Source organism: Crocodylus siamensis, chromosome 2 (genome assembly GCF_052110815.1).
Source record: "Crocodylus siamensis isolate JL-2025a chromosome 2, ASM5211081v1, whole genome shotgun sequence".
Classification (NCBI taxonomy): Eukaryota; Metazoa; Chordata; order Crocodylia; family Crocodylidae; genus Crocodylus; species Crocodylus siamensis.
The window spans coordinates 233,357,087-233,377,824 of NC_143396.1; the positions used below are offsets into that span (position 1 = coordinate 233,357,087).

General features: G+C 45.2%; 2 protein-coding genes across 3 annotated transcripts; both read right to left on the reverse strand.

The window, feature by feature from the left end:
- Positions 1-343: 343 nt before the first annotated feature.
- On the reverse strand, positions 344-9,320 carry RPUSD2 (RNA pseudouridine synthase domain containing 2). Its single transcript, XM_090033438.1, has 3 exons — positions 8,169-9,320; positions 6,429-6,725; positions 344-1,366 (listed from the first exon to the last, which is right to left on the reverse strand). The coding sequence occupies exons 1-3, from the start codon at positions 8,601-8,603 to the stop codon at positions 584-586; spliced, it is 1,515 nt and encodes a 504-aa protein (XP_089889564.1). The 5' UTR covers positions 8,604-9,320; the 3' UTR covers positions 344-583.
- A 352-nt stretch (positions 9,321-9,672) lies between these two features.
- Positions 9,673-20,688, reverse strand: LOC149871894 (protein-L-isoaspartate(D-aspartate) O-methyltransferase-like). Of its 2 annotated transcripts, XM_090033439.1 has the most exons (9): positions 20,550-20,688; positions 16,850-17,002; positions 15,388-15,492; positions 13,800-13,831; positions 13,194-13,298; positions 12,138-12,258; positions 11,249-11,334; positions 10,867-11,036; positions 9,673-10,510 (listed from the first exon to the last, which is right to left on the reverse strand). In XM_090033439.1, the coding sequence occupies exons 2-9, from the start codon at positions 16,965-16,967 to the stop codon at positions 10,498-10,500; spliced, it is 750 nt and encodes a 249-aa protein (XP_089889565.1). In that variant the 5' UTR covers positions 16,968-17,002; positions 20,550-20,688; the 3' UTR covers positions 9,673-10,497. The 2 variants fall into 2 exon arrangements, with proteins under 2 accessions (XP_089889565.1, XP_089889566.1); XM_090033440.1 differs by having other exon boundaries at positions 9,673-11,036.
- Positions 20,689-20,738: the final 50 nt, after the last annotated feature.

The following is a 20,738-nucleotide window of genomic DNA, read 5'->3' on the forward strand; positions in this document are numbered from 1 at the left end:
GAGTAACTGACAGGAATAGACCTAACCTGCACAGTGACTTGGTTTGGAAAAAAATGAAGATGAAGATATGATACAGCTAAAATTGATCTGGCAATAAAAGCAAAGTAGCACCTAAAATGTAATATGGGATTTGCAGTGTGACACATGTACAGTACATAAAATAACATTCCACAAAGTTTTATCCAGATAAACAAGGACAATAGATAACTAATATACAGAAAAATGTACATGCTGATTGTCTAAGTTGTATGCATTTAGTAAACAAGCACACTCAATTTGCAAACAACAATGAAGTGTGATAAAGAGGAGGTAGAAGGGAAAAGAATGATCCCCATTTCATACATCTTGGTAATGTTTTATTCTAACTAAAGAGACACACAATTATTTGGAAATAACCACTTCTCCCTTCAATAGCTATCAACAGATTCATTGCCACTTCCTCTTAATTCACAAACAACCTGTTTGCAATTCCCAATAAAAACCGATAAATAAAAGCAGCAACTCCAGGGAAATTTTAGCCACATAGATGCAGGTCGTTGCAGACACTTTCTTCCTGACAAGCTAAAAAAAAAAGTTGCAGTTCTCACAGCATTAATTCTTGGCATTCCTCCCAGTCCTCCAGCGCCCAGTCTGGCATCTTGGAGCAGTATTCAAACTCTGCTCCTTTGTAGCGCAAGGCATGTAGGTACATCACCAGTTCCTTAGGAGATGGGTCTTGCCTAATTATTTTACATTCTGCACACAAAGGGTCTTTCTCTTCCATATCTCCATCAAGAGTCCCGCTTGGACTGGCTTCTTCACAGCCAGTTTCACTAGTTCCTGGCTTGCTGTAAGAGTTCTGGGAACTATCTTCTTGACTCTTTGAATCCTCAGTTCCACAAGAGTTTTCAGTAACGGCAGTAACTTCCACAGCCTGAGTAGAGCTACCTGAGCTATCTTGGTCTTTACTTCCTGTGCTGAGCTTCAGGCCTTCCTCTGAAATATCCAACATATCAAAGCTCAGTTTTGCATTATGTTCTTCCACTAAAGCCTTGAGGAGCTCCTCATCCGTTTTATCAATTTTACCACCCTTGCCCTTGGCAGGACCCCAGGCTTCCATGTTGTAGATGGGGTCATTGACAATAGGATGTCCCAAGAACTGCAAATGGACTCGAATTTGGTGGGTGCGGCCTGTGTGTGGGAAACATTTCACCACGCTGGTCTTGCCATTATAACTGAGCCTTTGGAACACGGTTTTACAGGATTTCCCTTTGGGGTCTACCCGACACACTCCCACCTTGTAAGAAACAACCAGGATGGGTTCCTCGCAGATCACTTCATTTTCTGGAAATTCCCCAAGAACACGGCAGACATACTCCTTTTCCAACTACAAGAGAAACAAAACAAATTTCAGAAATATATTTTCAACATAAAGCTTCTTTTTGTTCCGACTAGCTTAAGCTTCACCCTAACTACGCCTATTCAGCTGTAGAATTGCAGTTAAATACAAGAGACCAAAAAATACATTGGAATGGGAAACCTGGCCTTTGCCCCACTAAAATTTATTTTTCAACTTACAAAGCTGTCCCCTAGGGGTGCGCAAATCAGGGCAACTGCCCTGGGGCCCATGCTTTGGGGGGCCCTATGGAGCTGGGTGGAGCGGCTGCGGCCACGGCGACTCTGTGCTACCACTGGCTTCGTGTCCAGCCACTTGCTACCTCCGTCACCAATGCTGCCACTGCTGATGGTGGTGGCAGCTTCTTTGGGTCCGGGGCATGGGGGAGCAGAGTGGAGGTGGGGCCTGTCAAAGAAAAATCTTTGATCTCAGATGCCAATGGCAAAAGGTCAAAGGCTAACGCAACGTACTTTGTAATTACAGTTCCACATCATTACAACCCCCCCCATAGCTTAAATGTAAAACACACGCGCAGTCTTATACAGCCGAACTGGCATGAAACCTGAGCAGACAAGGATAGACGATCCTTTAATTATTCATTTATTCATGCCTGGCGTGCAGTGATAGGCCACCTTGCAGACTATAACTTTGGAAAGATTTCCACCTTCGGCGGAGACCTCTGTACACGCCCAGGAGACATAGTTAGCGAACCAGCCATTTGCTAACATCTCCCCGCCTCGGACCCTTAATTAGGCATATTCATTCTGCCGGCTCGTTCGTCCTTCTCGTCAGGAGCTCTCGGAAGTCTACGGACCAAAGTGACCTGTATGCTTTGCTTAAAATCTGCACCAAGCAGTTTGTAATCTGAGCAGCAAAACATCTGCACGCTGTGCTGAATAAATCAACTTCTCTTCCTACACCGTGACCACAAGTTCTTTTCCTACGCCGCGACCACAAGTTCCCTTCCTATGCTGCGACCACCTGTAGCGTAAGTAAAATAAACTTTCTGTGTAACCAATATGCTTTAAATCTCCTGACTCCTACTCGCCTCTACTACTCACCTGTCCAACCACCGATTCCACCCGCACCAAGCCGGTCGTACCGACCCAGGCCCGCAGGTCAAAAGGTGCGTCAGTCATCAGGGCGCGACAGGGCCCTGCGTGGGCTGATTTGCCCTGAGCCCTACACCCTGCTTGGATCAGCTCTGTCTACTAATTAGTTCTTTGACAATTAAAACGTTGACTCCTGGTCTGCAGATATAGTGAGCAATTTTTTTAGAGGTTTTTAGTCATTCTTAGCTTTTTATTGTGATCTTGGTTTCCTGCCCTAAGTGAAAATCATAAATGCAGATGTCCTGCATCTACACTACGCTAGATTGAAAGCCACCATACAAAACATTTACAGGCAAATTTTATACCTTTCAAAATGAAAGGGGGGGATGGATGGACAGTACCCAGTCAGTCCTGCCCTAATTCATAAATCTATGAATCCCAATCTATGAATCCAGCTGCACAGCAGGGTAGGGGGAATTTGGCAGAGAAGGCTGGTGGTATTAATGGCCACTGTGTTCCCTTGCTGCCAATTTTCCTGACCAACAGGCAGATGCAGTGGCTCCACAACCCATATTTGGCCTGTGAGCCCTGACTCTAAAATTCACGCTAAGCTCGGGCCTACTCACAAAATTTAAATTACAGAATACTGATGCTAGCTGCATAATGCAAGAGGATGCGAGTTCATGGCTAGGCTATCTGAGAAAAAAAAATAAAAAATGAGGACTCTCTTCCAGCTTATCTTGCTATATTCAGGATTTTCATAGATTTCATAGACATTAGGGCTGGAAGGGACCTCGGGAGATCATCAAGTCCAGCCCCCTGCCCAAAGGGCAGGGAGTCAGCTGGGGTCATAGGATCCCAGCAAGGTAAGCATCCAATTTACTCTTGAAGGTGTTCAATGTAGGTGCTTGAACCATCTCCGATGGCAGGCTGTTCCAGACCTTGGGGGCTCGGACAGTAAAGAAATTCTTCCTTATGTCCAGCCTGAAACGGTCTTGTAGTTTATGACCATTCGACCTTGTCATCCCTTGGGGGCGCTCTGGTGAACAACTGTGCCCCCAGATCCTGGTGGTCACCCTTGATAAACTTATAGGTGGCCATCAGATCACCCCTGAGCCTGCGCTTTTCCAGGCTAAAGAGCCCCATGGCTCTCAGCCTGTCGTCGTAAGGTCTGTTTTCCTGATGTCTGATCATGCGCGTGGCTCTTCTCTGGACTCTCTCAAGCTTCTCCACATCCTTTTTGAATTGTGGAGCCCAAAACTGGACGCAGTACTCCAGCTGCGGCCTCACCAAGGCCGAGTACAAGGGGAGAATAATGTCCTGGGATTTGCTTGAGAAACATCTATGGATGCAAGCCAGCATTTTGGTCGCTCTGGTAGCCGCAGCATCATATTGCAGGCTCATGTTCATCTTGTGGTTAATGATGACCCCCAAGCCTCTTTCTTCTGTAGTGCTAGCCAGCGCAGCACTGCCAAGCCTATAAGGATGCTGCAGGTTTTTCTTCCCAAGGTGGAGAACCTTGCATTTTTCAGTGTTAAACACCATCAGGTTCTCGTCTGCCCATTTGGTGAGCCTGTCCAAGTCAGCCTGGATCACCTGCCTGTCTTCTGGTGTGGATGCTTTGCCCCAAAGTTTGGTGTCATCGGTGAACTTGGCCAGTCTGCTTCTGACTCCAATGTCCACATCATTAATGAAGATGTTGAACAATATGGGTCCAAGGACAGAGCCTTGGGGGACCCCACTGGTCACAGGAGACCATGATGAGTGACTTTCATCAATTACAACCCTCTGGGTCCGACCACAGACCCAATTTTCTAGCCAGCGGATCATGGTGGACCCAAGGCCACAACTGGCCAGTTTCACCAAGAGGTGATCATGGGACACCAAATCAAAAGCTTTTTTGAAGTCAAGATATATGACATCAATCTCTTCTCCCTTGTCCAGGTGATAGGTCACCTGGTCATAGAAGGAAATGAGATTGGTCAGGCAAGACCTACCCACAACAAACCCGTGCTGGCTATCCCTTAGGATGTTGGTGTTGGCCAGTCCATTAAGGATGACCTCTTTAATAAACTTTTCTAAGATCTTCCCCAGGATAGAAGTCAGGGCGATGGGCCTATAGTTAGCCGGATCCACTTTCCTCCCTTTCTTGAAGATAGGCGCCACATCGGCCTTCTTCCAGTCTTCGGGCACTATACAAGAGAGCCAGGAATTTTCAAAGATCCGTGCCAGAGGCTATGATGCTTGCCAGCTCCTTGAGTACCCTGGGGTGTAGATTGTTGGGGCCAGCTGACTTGAAGGTATCCAGCTTTTCAAGGTGTTCCTTCACAAGGTCAGCATTAATGGAGGGCAGAGGATCACCCGGACCTCCCTGTCCTGTAGCGGGCATGGGTGTCCCATGGGACTGATGAAAGACTGATGCAAAGTACCCATTTAATAGGTTGGCTTTTTCATGGGCGTCAGTTGCCCCATCTGGTTCAGCAGGGGTCCAATGTTGCCCTTGCTTTTCCTCCGGCTCCCCACATATCTGAAAAAGGACTTTTTATTGTCCTTGATGCTGAAAGCTAGTTGGAGTTGAGTCGGAGCCTTGGCTTTCCTGGTTTGCTCCCTGCAGGACCAGACCAGTGCAGCATAATCCTCCTTGGAGGCGAATCCCATCCTCCATCCTTTGTAGGCCTTTCTTTTTAGTCTTAGGTCTGCTAGGTCCCTGGAGAGCCAGGGGGGCTGCTATGTCCTCTTGCTGCCTTTCCTTTGAGATGGAATAGACTTAGCTTGTGCATTGAGGATCGCTCCCTTGAGGGGGAACCACTTTTCTTGAACTCCCCTCTCCCTGTGTGATTTCAGGCAGGCTCCTGTTCCTAGTTGTCTGGTGTGTAACCAAATAAAATGTCTATCCTTGATTAATTAGCATGGTAAATATTTATTTTGCAATTAACTCATGTTGATGTGGAGGAAGAGACATTCTCCATATGTGATAGATATCTCCTCCTGATTTAGTCCAAGGACACGTATGTTTTTCCTGGCTGTTAATCAGTTTCTTGACATGTTCCAAACTGGATAACCTCTTGTTACTGAAGAAGGTAACTCATTCAAATTAGAAATTTCTGATAACCAGTAATGAGCAGGTTCATTAACAGGATTTTCCCCATCAATTACTACTTGGGACTCTCTCTTGATTTACACAACTAAAAGAATACTTTGAAGATGCCGAGCTAAGGGTATAAAAAGGCAGTAAAACAGCAAACAGCGTGTGTGCTTCAAGAGTGAGAAATCTCTCTAACACCAGTTGCTGATGTGCCCAACTTATTCAAGAAGTTGAAGAGAAACAGACTGCCTCTTTGTTGCCTGTTTGGTGACAAATCACCACCTTATAGCTAATTACTGGGACTTTGATTTGGTTTGGGTTCATTTGACTTGATTTTGAATACCTGTAGTAAATAAAGTCTGTCTGTCACATATTGAATGAGGTGTTATGTCAATCCTTGGGCTGGTCCGGAATCCTAGGTTTTTATTTGCTAACAAGCCAGAGGTTGAGCACCTCTGAAATACGTTATTAATAAAAATATCAATAAATCTTCTGTTCTCTGGGGAATTCAAATCACCAATATGTGGAACTCCAGGTTTGGAAAGGGAGATTTTTGACAAGATTAAACTAGAATAAATGTTAAAGTATTATATGAGCTGATAAAATGAAGCAGAACAGGTCTGAGACAAGACAGAATCTCTCTCATATCCTGACCAAGAGATCATATGTAGAAAATTTAATTTCTCTTAATCCTACTGTACCAATGACTGTGGCACCTAGGCAGAGCCTAATGGTCTCCCAACTGCAGCTTGTGGGAAATGCAATGCATACAAATGCCTTCACCTTTAATACTAGCACATGACCTTTTGAAGTAACAGACCCTAAACTGAAATGCCCTTAGGCACAGGCTGTACTCAAAACTTTGGCCAACAGGCTTTACTTTAACTAAACATGCTGCTTAAGACCTCAACCTTACCTGCCGCTGTCGAACTTGCTCATCAATCCTCTTGGACACTTCTAGAGTCTTGGCAAACATGAGCACACCAGAAGTCATGCGGTCAAGCCGGTGAATAGTGTGCAACTCTTTGAGGTTATGCTCTTTGCCCAAGATGAAGATGACGGTGTTGTGTCGAAATCGGCCACATGGGTGTACTGGCAAAGAAGAAGGTTTGTCCACAACAACCATCTCATCATTCTCTGCCAAAACCTGGATAGGCTGAGCGGTGACTGGAGGCTCATGGCGATGCGCGGTGTTCCTCAGGAAGTCATTATTCTACAAGCGAAACAAAAGTTACTGGAAGAGAGAATCTTCCGAAGTGTCCTTTTCATTAGAAATAGGGAACATATGTATCCTCCATTCCAGCACAAGTGGGGATTCAATAGTGGCTAAGAAACAAACCGAAAATATACTGGAAAATAGGATATACTGCAATGACTCAGCATATTGGGCCATCCAATTCAATTACCTGCTTCAAGCAATGATATTGTGGTTAATGTTTCTTAGAAAAAGGGAAAACTCAACACAACCCACTGCTGGTATGCAAAACTACCCTTTTTTTCTCCTCAGAGTAAATTTTATCTTATTTGCTGCAGGTTTGATGCTGTAGGTTCTGGAAAACTATTTCCTTTTACCTTTAGTTTTGAAGCTGTACTTGAAGTTTCACAGCACTTTCTAAAAAGATAAAATGTTACTTTTAAACTCCTGCAGCAGTGAATTCTGCTGACAGGTTTCTTGCTTAAGTTTATCTGCTCCTAACACCAACAGACTCCTTACTTTCCAATTATGGCATTTACAGAGGCTACTGCATTTTCACACAGCACCCCAAGACACCCTGCACCATGATAAGATATTCAAGTTAGCTCTAGAACAAGCAGAATAAGCATCTGTACCCAAGTATGATTAGATTATAGCTTGGAAGCTATGCAACTGCATTAGTATGGTAATAGGCACAGGCTAACATTTCCAGAACAAGTGCACAGATCTAGTGGGGCTCTCTCTGCACAGCCCAGACTTGCACCCTTGTACTCTTGTGTGTGATCTGTCCCATTTTATCAAGCCAGGAAGAAACAAAACCCCATCTTGCGTGATGTCATCATCACAAGTTAAGTCTTCCCTACACAGACAGACCACCTCAGCAGCTCCTGAATGCAACTGAAAAAAAACAGCACAGGAACGGTGATGAGCTGACATCACACATCAGCTCCGTTTCTCTGGGACATGCACTCTGCCTACTACAGCAGCTATAGCCAGGAGCTAGCGAGCAACTTTATCGCTTGACATTCAGCTAATTTCAAGACTTATTCTGGGCTGTTTGGCCCTAGCTGAAAATCTGAAAGGCAGATGCCCCACCTCCACACCAGGCTGGATTGAAGGCTGCCGTTGGCAATGTTCATGGGCAAACTGGAACATGGCAGCTCTCGGCTGTCATTTGCTTTTCAAGTGTGGAAAACACAGCACGCCTGTTCTTGTGTGGCAAACAGCTGGGGAAGCTTATCACTGGGCAGAAGGGCACTGACATGCAGACTCCCAAGCTCCCTGCCACACTCCTCAGAGTGCTGCCATGCCCACCTCCCCTCGCTGCCAAGATGAGCTACCCCCCATGAGCTCTTCCAGCTCCTCTGCTGACCCTGGGGCCCGGACCGGCGGCTTTTCTTTGATTCAAGGACCTGTTGCCGCTCGGCCCGAAAGCCTGGCAGGGTGCAGCAGGCGGCGCACCTTGAGCACGATGTCGAGGTCCCGCACGGGCTCCTCGTTGAGGCGGAGGCGGCCGGCGCGGGCGGCGACGCGGTAGTAGGCGAGCGGGTGGGAGCGGAACTCGGAGGCGAAGACGTGCAGCAGGCTCTTGCCCACCCAGCGGCCCTTGCAGTAGGTCTGGAAGTCGAAGTAGTAGGGCCGCACCTTGCGCAGGCCGCCCTCGAAGTAGTAGCTAGTCTCGGCGAAGTGCGCCTCGCTGAAGCTGACGCCTGGGTTCCGCTTCCGCGGCGGCGGCACGAAGCGCTCCACCCCGCTCGCCTGCAGCCGCCGCCTCTTGGCCGCGGGCGGCGCATCCTCACGCTCGCCGCCCTCCCGGCCCAGCTCGCTCGCTGTCGCCTCCGCCATTGCCCTGCTGCTCTGGACCGACACCAGGCACAGCCGCCCCAGCCGCAACATCAGTAGCAAGCGCCCACGTGGCCCCGCCCGACGCCGAGCTGTGACGCGGACCAGTCGCCTCTCTCGGCGCTCGGATTGTGCGTCGCCCGGCGACGCTAGGGTCGCAGGTCCCCTGGGCCCGGCGGCGAGTGTGATGCCGGCCCCGCCGTTGGAGGAAGTTGACGCAAAGCCCCGAGTGGGCTGGAGCCCGCCTCACGTGCAGTTCAGGGGTGTCGGAGCAGGGAGCGGCCGCCCCGCCTGGAGCCCACGGGGGACGCGGCTCGGACCTCTGCCCTGGCAGGAGCGCGGGTCGGCTCGGCCTCAGGCAGGGCGCTGCGGGAGCTGGTGCTGCGCCTCACCCCATCCCTACCCAGGCCCCCAGCTCAGTCACCTTATGACCTGCGGGCAGCTCCGCCCCCGGGGGGAGCCCCGAGCGTTGCACCTCTCCGCTCTGCCCCGGCAGTACACGGGGCGAGGACTGGGCTGCGGTGAGGGCTGCCCTGAGGAGCGTGGTCCTCTCAGCCTGAGCAGGCATGCACTACTTGCAGCCACCGGCAGCCAGGTGGGTGGGCAGAGGCAACGCTGCCCCCTGCCAGCTCTCTGGGGCTCTTCCCAGGAAGGGAGATATCAGCTCCATGCCGCCGGTACAGCAATGATGCTGGCTCCCCACTGCCACAGGTTTGAGTCCCCTCACAAGTGTGCACAGCTTGGCAAGCATATGCAGAGCTGCCAGTGTGTGCGCTAGGCTTTGCATGGCTGTGCCAGTACCAGTAGTTCAATTCAAAATAAAAAAAATGCAATTAGTTACATTTTATTTTTTACCACTGCTGCCAGCCTGCCTGGTACACTATGCCACTCTGCCTCTGCTTGCAGCAGCACTGCTGGCTTAGGGTAATCATATATGACAGTCCCCACCCCCATCTAAAGGCCCCCGGGGCTAGTTCTACATGACAGCAGCATCACTGAGCACCACGTGACAGGAGGCACTGCATCATACCACAACATCCAGCTGCAGCTGTGGTGGTTAAAGAGCCTGATCTTTAAAACAGGAGAAAATAAAAGTGCCACCCATTCCCCATCAACTCACATATTCATAATTAATACTGGTTTATTAAATTAGCGATTCCAAAAATATCCCCGTGTTACAAAGAAACTTCAAACAGCAGCAAGTTAAAGGAAAATCACAACCCTGCCTCCTGCTTGTCATATCACACATTGTGGTTCCTGGGAACATAAAACCTTTGTGAAATAAAGCAAGGCACAAAACAGAGGTGCAAAGTAATTAATTCACAAAGCTTAGGATGCCTTGTCAACTCTAAATAAACATATAGGGTTGTTCACACCAAGTCCTAGTTTTGGAAAGACCTGGCATTGCTATAGCAGATGAATTGGTGGTATCCTCAGAAGCAAACCACATTTAATCTAGGAGATTAAAATGACAAATAAGAGCTTGCTTGTTGCACTGGGTACATTTATAACCTCTGAAGTATCAAAAAGTTTTGTAATTCTTCAAGCGTTAGATGAAGTCAAGAATGCAATACAGTCCATAATCAAGTTTAACACAGATTTGAGAATTCATATCTACCTATTTGTACACTCACCTCTTCTTAATTTACATGGATATTTTATTCATGGCTGAGCAAACAAACAGCTGTACTTCTCTGGTTTGACATAGGTATCCAGTAAGAGATCAGACAAGGGCTCCAGTGCTTGGTAATCTGGCCACTAGTTGATCTGGAGGAACCTTCCTCCCTCATCCTTCCAAACTGAATTCTTATAAGGAACGCTTGCTTTTGCAATGTGTCCACTAAGCAGAACTTCCATTTAAAAAGCAAAGCCATACACACCTACAGTTCTTTTCTCAGATACTGGTTCATCTGTTTTCCAAGGTTATTTTGTAAGCGATATCAATCTCTCAGATTTCATCCCTAAAGGGAGGGGAAAAGGCAACCAAGTTACTACTTTGTATAGATTCAGCATCTTCCTTCAGTTCAATGCAAGTATCAATATGAATACAATATTTATTACATGAAGGAACAGGCTGTGAAAGCTAGCAAGCTCCATTAATCTTTATGTAACATAGCAGTGTGCATCTCCTATTACTGTGTGCGAGCATGTTAAGTCCCTTCCTTCTGCTTTTTGCAGGCAGCATCAGCTAGGAGTCTAAGGAATCTTTCTCCAGTAGTGTCAAGGGACTCTGAAGGAGTAAACTTGTCCCACAATGTCTGGCCAGCGAGATAGGTAAGCAAGAGAAAAATCATTACAGAGGGAACAAAGTTTTTACCGAGGCCACTGCTTCTCCTTATCTGTCAGAGGAACATAGATCACACCCATCAGTTTTGTTTCTACAATTTGCCCATCATTAGTTTTGTCATACTGCATTAGAACCTGGCTTCCACCTTCAGGACCCACTGGCAAGATCAACCGACCTCCTGGCTTCAATTCATTCAGCAACTGGCAAAGAGAAGAATCAGTTTTAGTAAGGGCCAAAATCAGATGAATAAAGAAAAGACAAAAGCTAGATGAGCTACATGATTATTTTCTGCAGAAATACAAGATTGCTGCTTCAGGAAAAATAGAATGGAAGTGACAATTAAGTGTCTTTCTTCTAGCTATTTGAATTCCATTACAACCACTGATGTGAAACAATATCTGTTCATTTTTACCTCCTCTGGTACAGTGGGTGCTGCTGCTCCAACATGGATGGCATCATAAGGGGCTTCTTCAGGGTATCCCTTTCTACCATCTCCAACTGTGGAGAGAAAAAATGGAGAGTGAAGATACTTGTTCAGAGGGCAACTCGACATAAAGAGAAACCCAATCTTTTCTTGCATGTGACACCTAGACGAGAAAAGCTTTTGTGGACAAGTTATGTTCAAGAACTTCAGACTGCCAACAGAAAATTGAATTGTACCACAAATCTCTTAGAAAGGGAGGCTACTATTTAAAGTTACTTTTTAAAAAAGAGAAAGGGAAGAGATTCTGTAAACTGGCATTACTTGCACTGTATAGAAAGAAAAAAAAAATCAGAATTGGGAGGGGTCCTGGGTGACACAGGTTAGTGTGTATAGTTGGGTCACAACAAAAATAAAGTTTTGTAGTTTATGCTGGAGATCTGCTCAGAGAAACAAACCAAGTTTTTCAGTATGATTATCTGGTCTTTACTGAAGAGGCTCAGGACTGAAAGAAAAGTGTTATTACACTCTTACACGGAGTAGTGAAAAAAAATTTCAGAAATGCATAGATTGACTGGCACTTGCCTGCTTCATATGGTTCTAATCAATGCTATACATCATCTAGCTTTAATTCATACTTAGCATAGAGAAACCAAGTTCCTTGGCAGAAAAATAAAGACAGTAATTTACACCCAGCAACAATGGCCCATAGCAGCACTCAGATATCATTGTGACAGATGCATGCATCAGTATAATTACTAAATCACATTAGCCACTTAGAAAAACAGATCTCAATAAGCAGCAAGTGCCAAGTGCTGCCAGTTTAGAGTATGTTCTTGTAAGGGAATGAAATACTGAGGTCACAGGCTACACAACTCACCTACAAGTTTCATACGGCCAGAGGTGAGCAGGGTTGCATCATCTTCTTCAACATTTCTTCTGGATTCATGGATCAGCTTTTCAATGTGCTCTATGCCCACTGCCTTCCCTGTGGGACCCACCTGGAAAGACAAACATGGATACGCTAACTCATGCATAGGTTGACTATATTTTACAGAGTGCCTTACCATTCCAGTAGAGACATGATAGAGAATTAAAGAAATTGTTTCTTATAAACCTTTGAATAAGAGGTTGTATTTAGTTGTAAATGTTGTACTTAGAGAGTGATGTGAAGACCTAGCTATGTTAGTTACTAGCAAAAGCACTATCCCCCATGGAAATCCCTAGTAAGTCTTCCCTAGGAAAGCTTTATCTACCATAGTAAGGTTGTAAAAAATAAATAGTAGGCTTTCTTGGCAGGATGTGTTCGTAATGAGATACCCAGCTCTGTGGCAGGGGTGTACCTTGTCTGGGCTTCTAGAGCTCTGAGAAATTATTTTTGGAAGGGCCTTTTTTCTCCAATTTAGGAAGCAATTAAGAAGTGTCAGAATGGCATGCACAGAAGTAGATTAATTCACTCCCTTCAGTTTTTTTGGTTGATTTGGCCACTACGATGATGCTACTCTTGCCAGATACAGCACTAGTTTAGCTTCCAGAACTGGCTGAAACAATCATATTTATCTCATTTTAAACTGTTCTGAGGAAGAAAAAAAACCTACAATGGACTTGTCCTTTTTAAGAAGCAGGTTGCGTCTTCCCATATCTGTCACTAGTAAGGAAGCAGGGGTGTAGGTTGTAGCCGTGTTGGTCTAAGGACATAGGCAGACACGGTTCTTTGGGTGAATCTGATATCTTATTAGACCAGTCTTTTCATTCCATCCAGGAAGAGCACACACCAGCTGCAGAAACTTCCTTAGCCTGACGAAGGGTTTTTGAACCTGAAAGCTTGCTTAATAATTGCTTTCCAATTATTTCAGTTGGTCTAATAAAAGATAGCAGATTCACCCAAAGAACCTCGTCTGCCACTAGTAAGGAAGCAATTTTGTACTTTACTCACCATTCTTGCAAAGCAAGCTGTAAGATATCCACTTCCTGATCCCACATCCAGTGCCTTTGCTCCTTCCACTAGCTGATCCTTCAGTAATTCCAGAGCATGGGCATGCTGTGGAGATATCAACAACATGCTCTTACACACTTTCACAGGTTTATTAATTTCTCATATTACTCTCCCATACTTTCCTTTTTTAAAATAAGTTATTATTGGGCAAGCAAGATTGTGTTTTTTGGGGTGAATTAAAGTTGCAGTATTGAATTTTTGGTACAATTTTTGTTAACAGTGTCTTTGGAAGTTAATAGGAAAATAGATTTCACTTGTGAAATGTGGAGCAGGAAAAAGAAGGCTTGTGGAGAAAGAGAATCTCATGCAAAAGCAAATCTTTAATCCTGTAATAGTTTGATAACAACTGTTAGCTTGAGCTTGCTATTTGGAGTGGTTTGTTTTTTCAAATTTGCCCCATCCTTCTTTAAAACTCCTAACAAGCTTTTCACACATCAGCAGCCAAAGCAATAAGGAGTCATGAGTATTGGACCCACATCACCTTGATATTACAACTTAAGATAAAAGCTATTCCCAGTTTTGCTAGACTGGAAAATTTTGTCTCACCATGTGGGGTGCACTGATTGTAGCCTTGTATCCTGAAAGGAAAACATTGACAAAGTTAACAATTTGTAATAAATTAAGATGAGAGGAATAATTACTGAGATATTTTCTGAAGAGCAATTTTTCCCCCTTCCAATATTGAAAGCTTATTTTTATTTCTCATTTCTTGGAGGTACGAAACTGAAAGCTTCCTCCTTTAGAAGTATCAGTAGCAGCAGAAAAATATATAATATGCATATGCAGTTAGGTCATTACACCTTATAACTTCAGGAAAATGCTGTATTGTAGAATGGTTTATCTGATTCCAAGAAATGTGAATGCTACTCTGTTGTGGTCATGCTTGTTATCTGCGCATTTTATAAAATAAGTTGCAATGAAATTTAGAGCAAATGCAAATCTCTGTGAATGGGAAAAAGCCAAAATGGCTCCATTCCTTGAACATAAGGGTTCCTACAGCTTCTACTTAAACAATAGTAGGTCAATATGTTGAGTGATCTCCCACATAGTGTTCAAACTTGTCTCAGCCATGCCAGATGAATGGGGTGATTGTGAAGAAGAAAGATTTTTTTTTCTCTCCAGTATTTACTGCCTTTAAAAAAAGATCCCTTTGCTTTCTGATTTGCAAGGAGCAGGGAAGTTATTTAAAGGAAGTTGTCCTGAGAGTGCCCGGTGCCTTACACAAGGCATATGGGAATGCCATTTTCCTCTGGGTTTCTACTGTTTGAATTTATCTGATTAATTTGTGAATCTACAGGGGGATGATTGCCTTGGTTTTACCTTTTTCTGGTTCACTGTCAGAGATACCAAGTATCCACAGCTTCTACTGAAGTCAACTGGACTTGTGGGTTCCTAGTATTTGTAAAATTTAAACCGATAAAGAATCAGCTGCCCATGTTCTGGGCTGATCTTTAAACCACTAGTCCAGTCTACGTAATAAGCAGTTTACTTTTCAGAAAGTCAGTATCCTCTTGTCAGTGTCCCTCTTGTCATGTCTTGGCACTCTCAACTTCCAAAGGGCAAATTCTCAGTTTTTCTTAGTGTAATTCTCAAGGTGGCTCAAGATGATTGACTATTGATGTATCAAGTAGCGTAAGCACAGATAGATTGCCCTCATCCCCTTTTCTAGCACTCAGCCACTATTTGAAAGAAAGGCTTGCTAACATAATGAACCAGGACCCGACAACTCGTCCACACCCTTGTAGATCATTGTAACCATTGAACACAAGAACGAGGGTTTTATGTAGGGTTAGGTCCATTAGGCTACTGGGAAGGTGAGGGTTGGTGAATTAGCTGGGTGTATTCAGCCGCAGCAAACAACTGTACACGACCCCTGAGGTGCTCCAACAGCTGTTTGCTGTTGCTTTTATTATAAAGGGTGCTGCTTCTCTACTCAACTGTGCAGGACCTGCTGATGATTTTCCAAGTGGAAAAGTGGCACCCTTTGAAGTTAAAAGCAATAGCAATCAGCAGAACAGTTCATTCTTAATTTGGCATACCACTGAAAATTAAGTGGGTTAGACCCACCCTGATACAAAGAAATCTGGGTTCTACTGTACACCACAACACTAGAAAACTGCCACAAGTTTCTTACCTATTGACTGCGGTGAATCCATGTATGGGTAGTACTTGATGTAGTGTGCTCTGTCTGTTGCCAGTAGCACGTCAAAGACTCTCTCAGATTTAATCACACCATTTTCTGCAAAAAGATATGGAGAGAACATTAAACATTTAGTAATGCAAAGTGTACAGGTTTAAAGAAAGACAGGTGGATGGCTAGGCCTGGGGAGGAAGGTGGTAGGGCTTGATAACAGTGCTACCTGTGCCCACATTACTGACCTGCAATTAATTCAAACCAGTAAAGGGTAAAAGCAGCTATCCTGCAGAAAGGGCCGTCCCAGGAGGGGGTGGCAATCAGGGCAACTGCCCCAGGCCCTGTGCTTTGGGGGGGCCCCCCCCAGAGTCGGGTGGAGTGGCGTGGCAATGTCATGCTGCTGCCAGCTTCATGTCCAGCCACTCAGCACCACTGCTGAATCTGCCACCAGCTTTCTTGCATTCAGAGGCGGGGCCCTGCACAGGCTGATTTGCCCTGGGTCCTGCACGCTGCTCGGATTGTCTCTGCTTGCAGTAGTTGTTGGATGCCTGGTGTGGAAAGGGTTGATGGTTTTAGTCCAGTTCCCAGCAGGAAGGTGTTTACATAACACTACATTTGGCAGTCTCAGTAAATAGGCCAAGGATTAATTAGGCAGAGATTGAATTACACTCTCCCTTCTGGCAGTGGTTCCTTCAGACTTGGTTTCAAGGCACGCTGGCAGGATAAGAAACATGGAATTATGTAGTTTCTTCATTCCTACTTTTCCTGTAGCAGTCCCTCCTGTGACAAATAGTAGTGTGACACTAGCAGTGGTGGCCAACCTTTTTTGGTAGGCACAGCACAAACTAAGCCCCACATGTTCCTTCAATGCCACTCCGATCCCTTTCCCTATCTGCTGTTCTGCTTTCTGTTCTCTACCCATTGTGCCACACATAGAGGCTGCCCATTCTGTGCACGATGTGTGCTACGGATACGCTACCCCTGCTCTAGTAAGACAGTTCCAAGCCGTTACAATTACAGCCTGACTCATTGTCCAAAATGGAGGGGAAATGCCCAAAATTTCCAGTCCTTAGTGGTAACAGCCTGAAGAACTGACTGCAAGAGCTCGCTTTTATCAGACAGAGTTTCCCTGTGGTTAGAATGATATAATCTTCTAGAGCATCTTAAAGAGATGGTCATACTGTTTTAGCAAGTGCAAGAGAAACTCAAATCAGAGATAACCAAGGTGGACACTGATATGCATAAGCTTTCCCCAGTACATCTAGCATCATGACCCACTTCTAACACTAACCAGAGCACGTTTAAGTTCGTCAGACTCTGAAGTTTAGGCATATAAAGCTGCCAAAACTCAAGCATGAAATTTTAGAACAATTAATAAAATATGCCGCTATTATAAAGTGCCAACAAGTTTAATCAGCAGCTTTAAATATGAGCACTGAACAGAGCTGCTGTTGATACTCACTGTAAAGATTGTTGATAAGCTCAGCATGTGTTTTCCCACTTGAAGTCCAGGCCATGGTTCTGGCCAGAAACAGTCCCATAAGCGCAGTAAATACAGCAAATTGCAGCACAGAGCTCATTACAGAGAAACTTACAGTGGTGTCCCAGCCCTGGTCTGACAGTCACAGTGAAAGAGAGAGACATACAAGTGAGCTAGGACACCCAGCACAAATAAACAAACCACCCCCGCTTCCCAATCCTAACTGTCATGTAAGTCTTGTACATACAACTCTTGCAGCCATTACACAAGTTTAGACATGTACTCTCCTATTATAGTCCTGAAGAATCTAGACCTCTAACCATGAAGTAGCCACAGCTACTATGAGGAATTATAGTCCTTATGCTGCTAGCTGTGATGGAAACACCATTTCCTAGGGAAATGAAATGACATGACCAAACATGCATCACAGTGGCTTTCTATCACCATTGCCTTGGCCTGGATTTTAACCAACAACTCAAAAGTAAAAGGTTCTATATCTAGCTACTCATTTTCTGCACTTCCCAACCATTAGTGAATCATGTTTTTAGCATGTTTAACTGTTCCCAGTAACACCTGACAAGCTACTGTAATAAGCTCCACAGTTTATTTTTCCATTATTGACAAGTTAACCAAGTTTAAGCAATGTGGGCAACATAGCCTCAAAGCTTACTGCTACATCAATCATAATTATATAGGCTGTTATTACGGCACATACATGAAGATTTTCTTTTCTTTTATTCCCAGAAACAGAAAATTGCTCCTCATTTAAGAAGCCAAGGCAGGGAAGAAAAGCCCAATCATTTAAGTGCCTTATGACATTTCTCAGGTTACCAGGAAGCAACCTGAAGTATGGTTCTGCCATGAAAAATAAAATGTCATTCTCTTATTGCTTATGTGCATTTGGTCGGAACTGCTGACTATATTGAGAAGTTTTAATAGGTTTTAATTCCGTTAGCCCCAAGGAAGTAGCACAGCCTTTGTTTTGTCCCACATTGTGCTTCAACTTCTAGTCATCCAGGGATCCCAAGGCAACCCAAGTGTTTTTAGATTCCAATCTTGCAATGCCTGTGGCTACCTTCGAGATAGGTGTCAGACATCTTAATCTGGCTTGCTGCATCATTATTACTAGTGATGATGTGCAAAATGTGCTATATTTCCTCTAAGAGGCCAGGCTGAACCTGCAAAGCTGGGAGTTGGAAGAAACAATTACTTGTGATCAAATACATTTGATGCAAAGCCAGTGAGGAACAAACACAAAACTCATAATGCTATTTCAGTAACTTCTGAAAGCAGAGCTACACATCAAGTCTCCTATCACCCTGCTTAGCAGTACAGAGTAATGCCATCCAAGACACTGGAACAGGACACAGGAAATGAATCCAACTGAATGTACACAAGAAATCCTACATAGAAAAAAACTCTATAATTTAGGCTAAACAGGAGTTTGTCCAGGATGCTGGAATTAAATCAAAGTTACTGTAATTTCTTGTAATGGTAAAGGTTTTATTACTCTTACATGCTGCAACAGTTTACAAAATAGCAAATGCCCTGCTTTTAAATGGAGTTAATACACTACTATTAGCATACAGGCAAGCTGGAAGCCAGGCCATAGAAGACAGGTTTGAAAATGGCAGCCTTGTGCAGCCATATTTTTTTATATGCAACTGCTAGGTAGATGTGGCATCTTTAGCAAGGGTGGACATTCAAGCCTCTGATCCCTTTACTACCCACATATTTATCAAAGATGAATAATCTTTATATGCCAAACACTGACTATGGAAAGGTTTGACTTACAGCCTACTGTACCAACATACTCTTTTAGGGTTGCACTAAAGCAAAAACGTGCTTTTAGGGTTGTGCTAAAGCAAATTCTTTTTGTTTGAAAGGTTTTTCACTTTTTCGTCATAGATGCTTAAGCATGTGAACCAGAAATTACATTAACAATTATTAAAAAACTGCATAATGGTCAACTCAACACTGAGCAGGGATAGTCGAAATTAATCAGGAAATATTACATGAGTGCCAAGCAATACAAGTACAAATCTCTGGGTGGCAGAATGGAGATCTAGAAAGAATTAATATTATGAGCATGAGGCAGGGTGTTTGTTTTCCATTTCAGAATGTCACTTGCAGAAAGCTGCCTAGCATTTATTTAGTTTTCACCACACTTGATTGGTTTTAATGAACTTATAGAGAGGAGGTTTAAGAAAATCAAATGCAGTAAAGTTTGGAAGGAAGATCTAGGGCAGTAATGCACATTAGAATAAACCTCACTTCTTATAAAATATAATTATCTTGAAAGTCAATGTTGAAGAGCAATGACTCCCCAAATATAAACACAATCAGACTACTCTTTTGACTTCGTCTGGTATCACCACTAGTGGCTAAAACCGACTGCTTAAAAACAAGCCAAAGACCTCCAAATATACTCAGTCAGCTATGCAATGCTAGAAACAGGGAAAGAAGTGCATTTTATGAGGAAACGCTGAAAGAACTAGGATTATTTCATTTGGAGAAGAGAAGATTTGATACCTGGCTGCAAGTATCCAAAGGACTATTATAAAGAGATGGGCTTTTCTCTGTGGGCGTAGGTGACAGGACTAGAAACAATGGCCTTGGGCTCCAGTAGAAGAAATTTAGGTTGGAGAGGATGAGGAGGAACTTGACTCTAGTGGCTGTCACACACTAGAACAGGCACCTAGAGACGTCATGTCTGTCCAAATCTGCTCTTGAACACTTCCAGGGAAAAGGATGCCACTTGGCTGAGACGGTTTAGTCAGGGACAATCCTGCCTTGAGAGGGCTGTACTTTCCAACCCTACTCTCCTATACGCTTTATCCCACCAGGGGATTGGCTTATGTTGGGTAGGGACAATCCTGTCTGGGGCGGGGGTTTGACTAAATGAGCTCTGCAGGTCCTTTCCAGGCCGACTGATCTGATTCTATGAATTGAAGATGACTGAATTACCTTCACTTTATTTTAGCTTCCCAGCCTACAAATGCTGTGGGAGTAGAGCTGAGAAGCAAGGGACTGCAGTGGGTCTCCTATGGGGACAGAGAGGTTAGCCCATCTAATACTGTAAAATCTTCTTTAATCTCATTACAGAGGGGAGGAAAAAACCTTCAGGACTAACTACAAGTGCTCATTTTAAAGGCCACGAGGGCATGGCTGGGGAAGAAGGAGACATGTTCGCCACGGGGACCTCAGCCCGCAGGTGAAGCCCTCCCATAACAAGCGCCTTTGAGCCCAGAGACAGCACTGCCGGCTTGGAGGGCCCTGCCATGCCCTCAAATGAAAGCGGCTGGAAACCAACTGAAGAGTTGTTACACGCATTCAAGCACTAACTGTAGCTGGCTGGCTCATTTGACAGCTGCACGGTCATTGTTGTGGTGTGATAATTACTGCACGTCTAGCTGGGCTGCGTGAGTGGCACAGTTGACTGCGCAATGTGCGTAACATGCAGCGTGCGCCGCAGCCACGGCAGCCGCCACCAGCGAAGGGGCTGAGGGTTGCAGTGCGCCTGCGCAGCCTGGGGCCGGCCCGCGGCCCAGACACCTGGAGGGACGGGGAGCCCCTCCCTCCCGTGCTGCAGGGAGCTGCCTCACAGCCAAGCCGGCCCCGCCCCGCCTGGGGTGGGGAGCACAGGGTCGATCGCAGCCCGGAGCCCCGGCCCCCAACTCACCTGCGCAGCTGCGCTGCAACCCACCCCCCGACGGGCTCCAGTGGCTGTTGGCAACGGCGGCTGCTTTCTTTCCCAGGCGCAGGGCGAAATCCTCTTAAGCCGCTTCTGCCCGCTTCCAAGATGGCGGCGAGCCGCAGTTAGTGCAGGTGTCGTCGCGCCTTTTTCCCCTCCCCCGCGGCCCGCCAGCGG

What these genes read in the sequence shown, in the direction of transcription:
- LOC149871894 (XM_090033439.1), bottom strand. Translation starts at nt 16,967, where the DNA reads ATGAGCTCTGTGCTGCAATTTGCTGTATTTACTGCGCTTATGGGACTG. An exon ending in GCTTATCAACAATCTTTACA is followed by an intron (nt 15,493 to 16,849) that starts GTGAGTATCAAC and finishes ATCTTTTTGCAG; the next exon opens with AAAATGGTGTGATTAAATCT. An exon ending in CAATCAGTGCACCCCACATG is followed by an intron (nt 13,299 to 13,799) that starts GTGAGACAAAAT and finishes ATATCTCCACAG; the next exon opens with CATGCCCATGCTCTGGAATT.
- RPUSD2 (XM_090033438.1), bottom strand. Translation starts at nt 8,603, where the DNA reads ATGTTGCGGCTGGGGCGGCTGTGCCTGGTGTCGGTCCAGAGCAGCAGG. An exon ending in ACCTCGACATCGTGCTCAAG is followed by an intron (nt 6,726 to 8,168) that starts GTGCGCCGCCTG and finishes TTTCGCTTGTAG; the next exon opens with AATAATGACTTCCTGAGGAA. An exon ending in AGCAAGTTCGACAGCGGCAG is followed by an intron (nt 1,367 to 6,428) that starts GTAAGGTTGAGG and finishes TTTCTCTTGTAG; the next exon opens with TTGGAAAAGGAGTATGTCTG.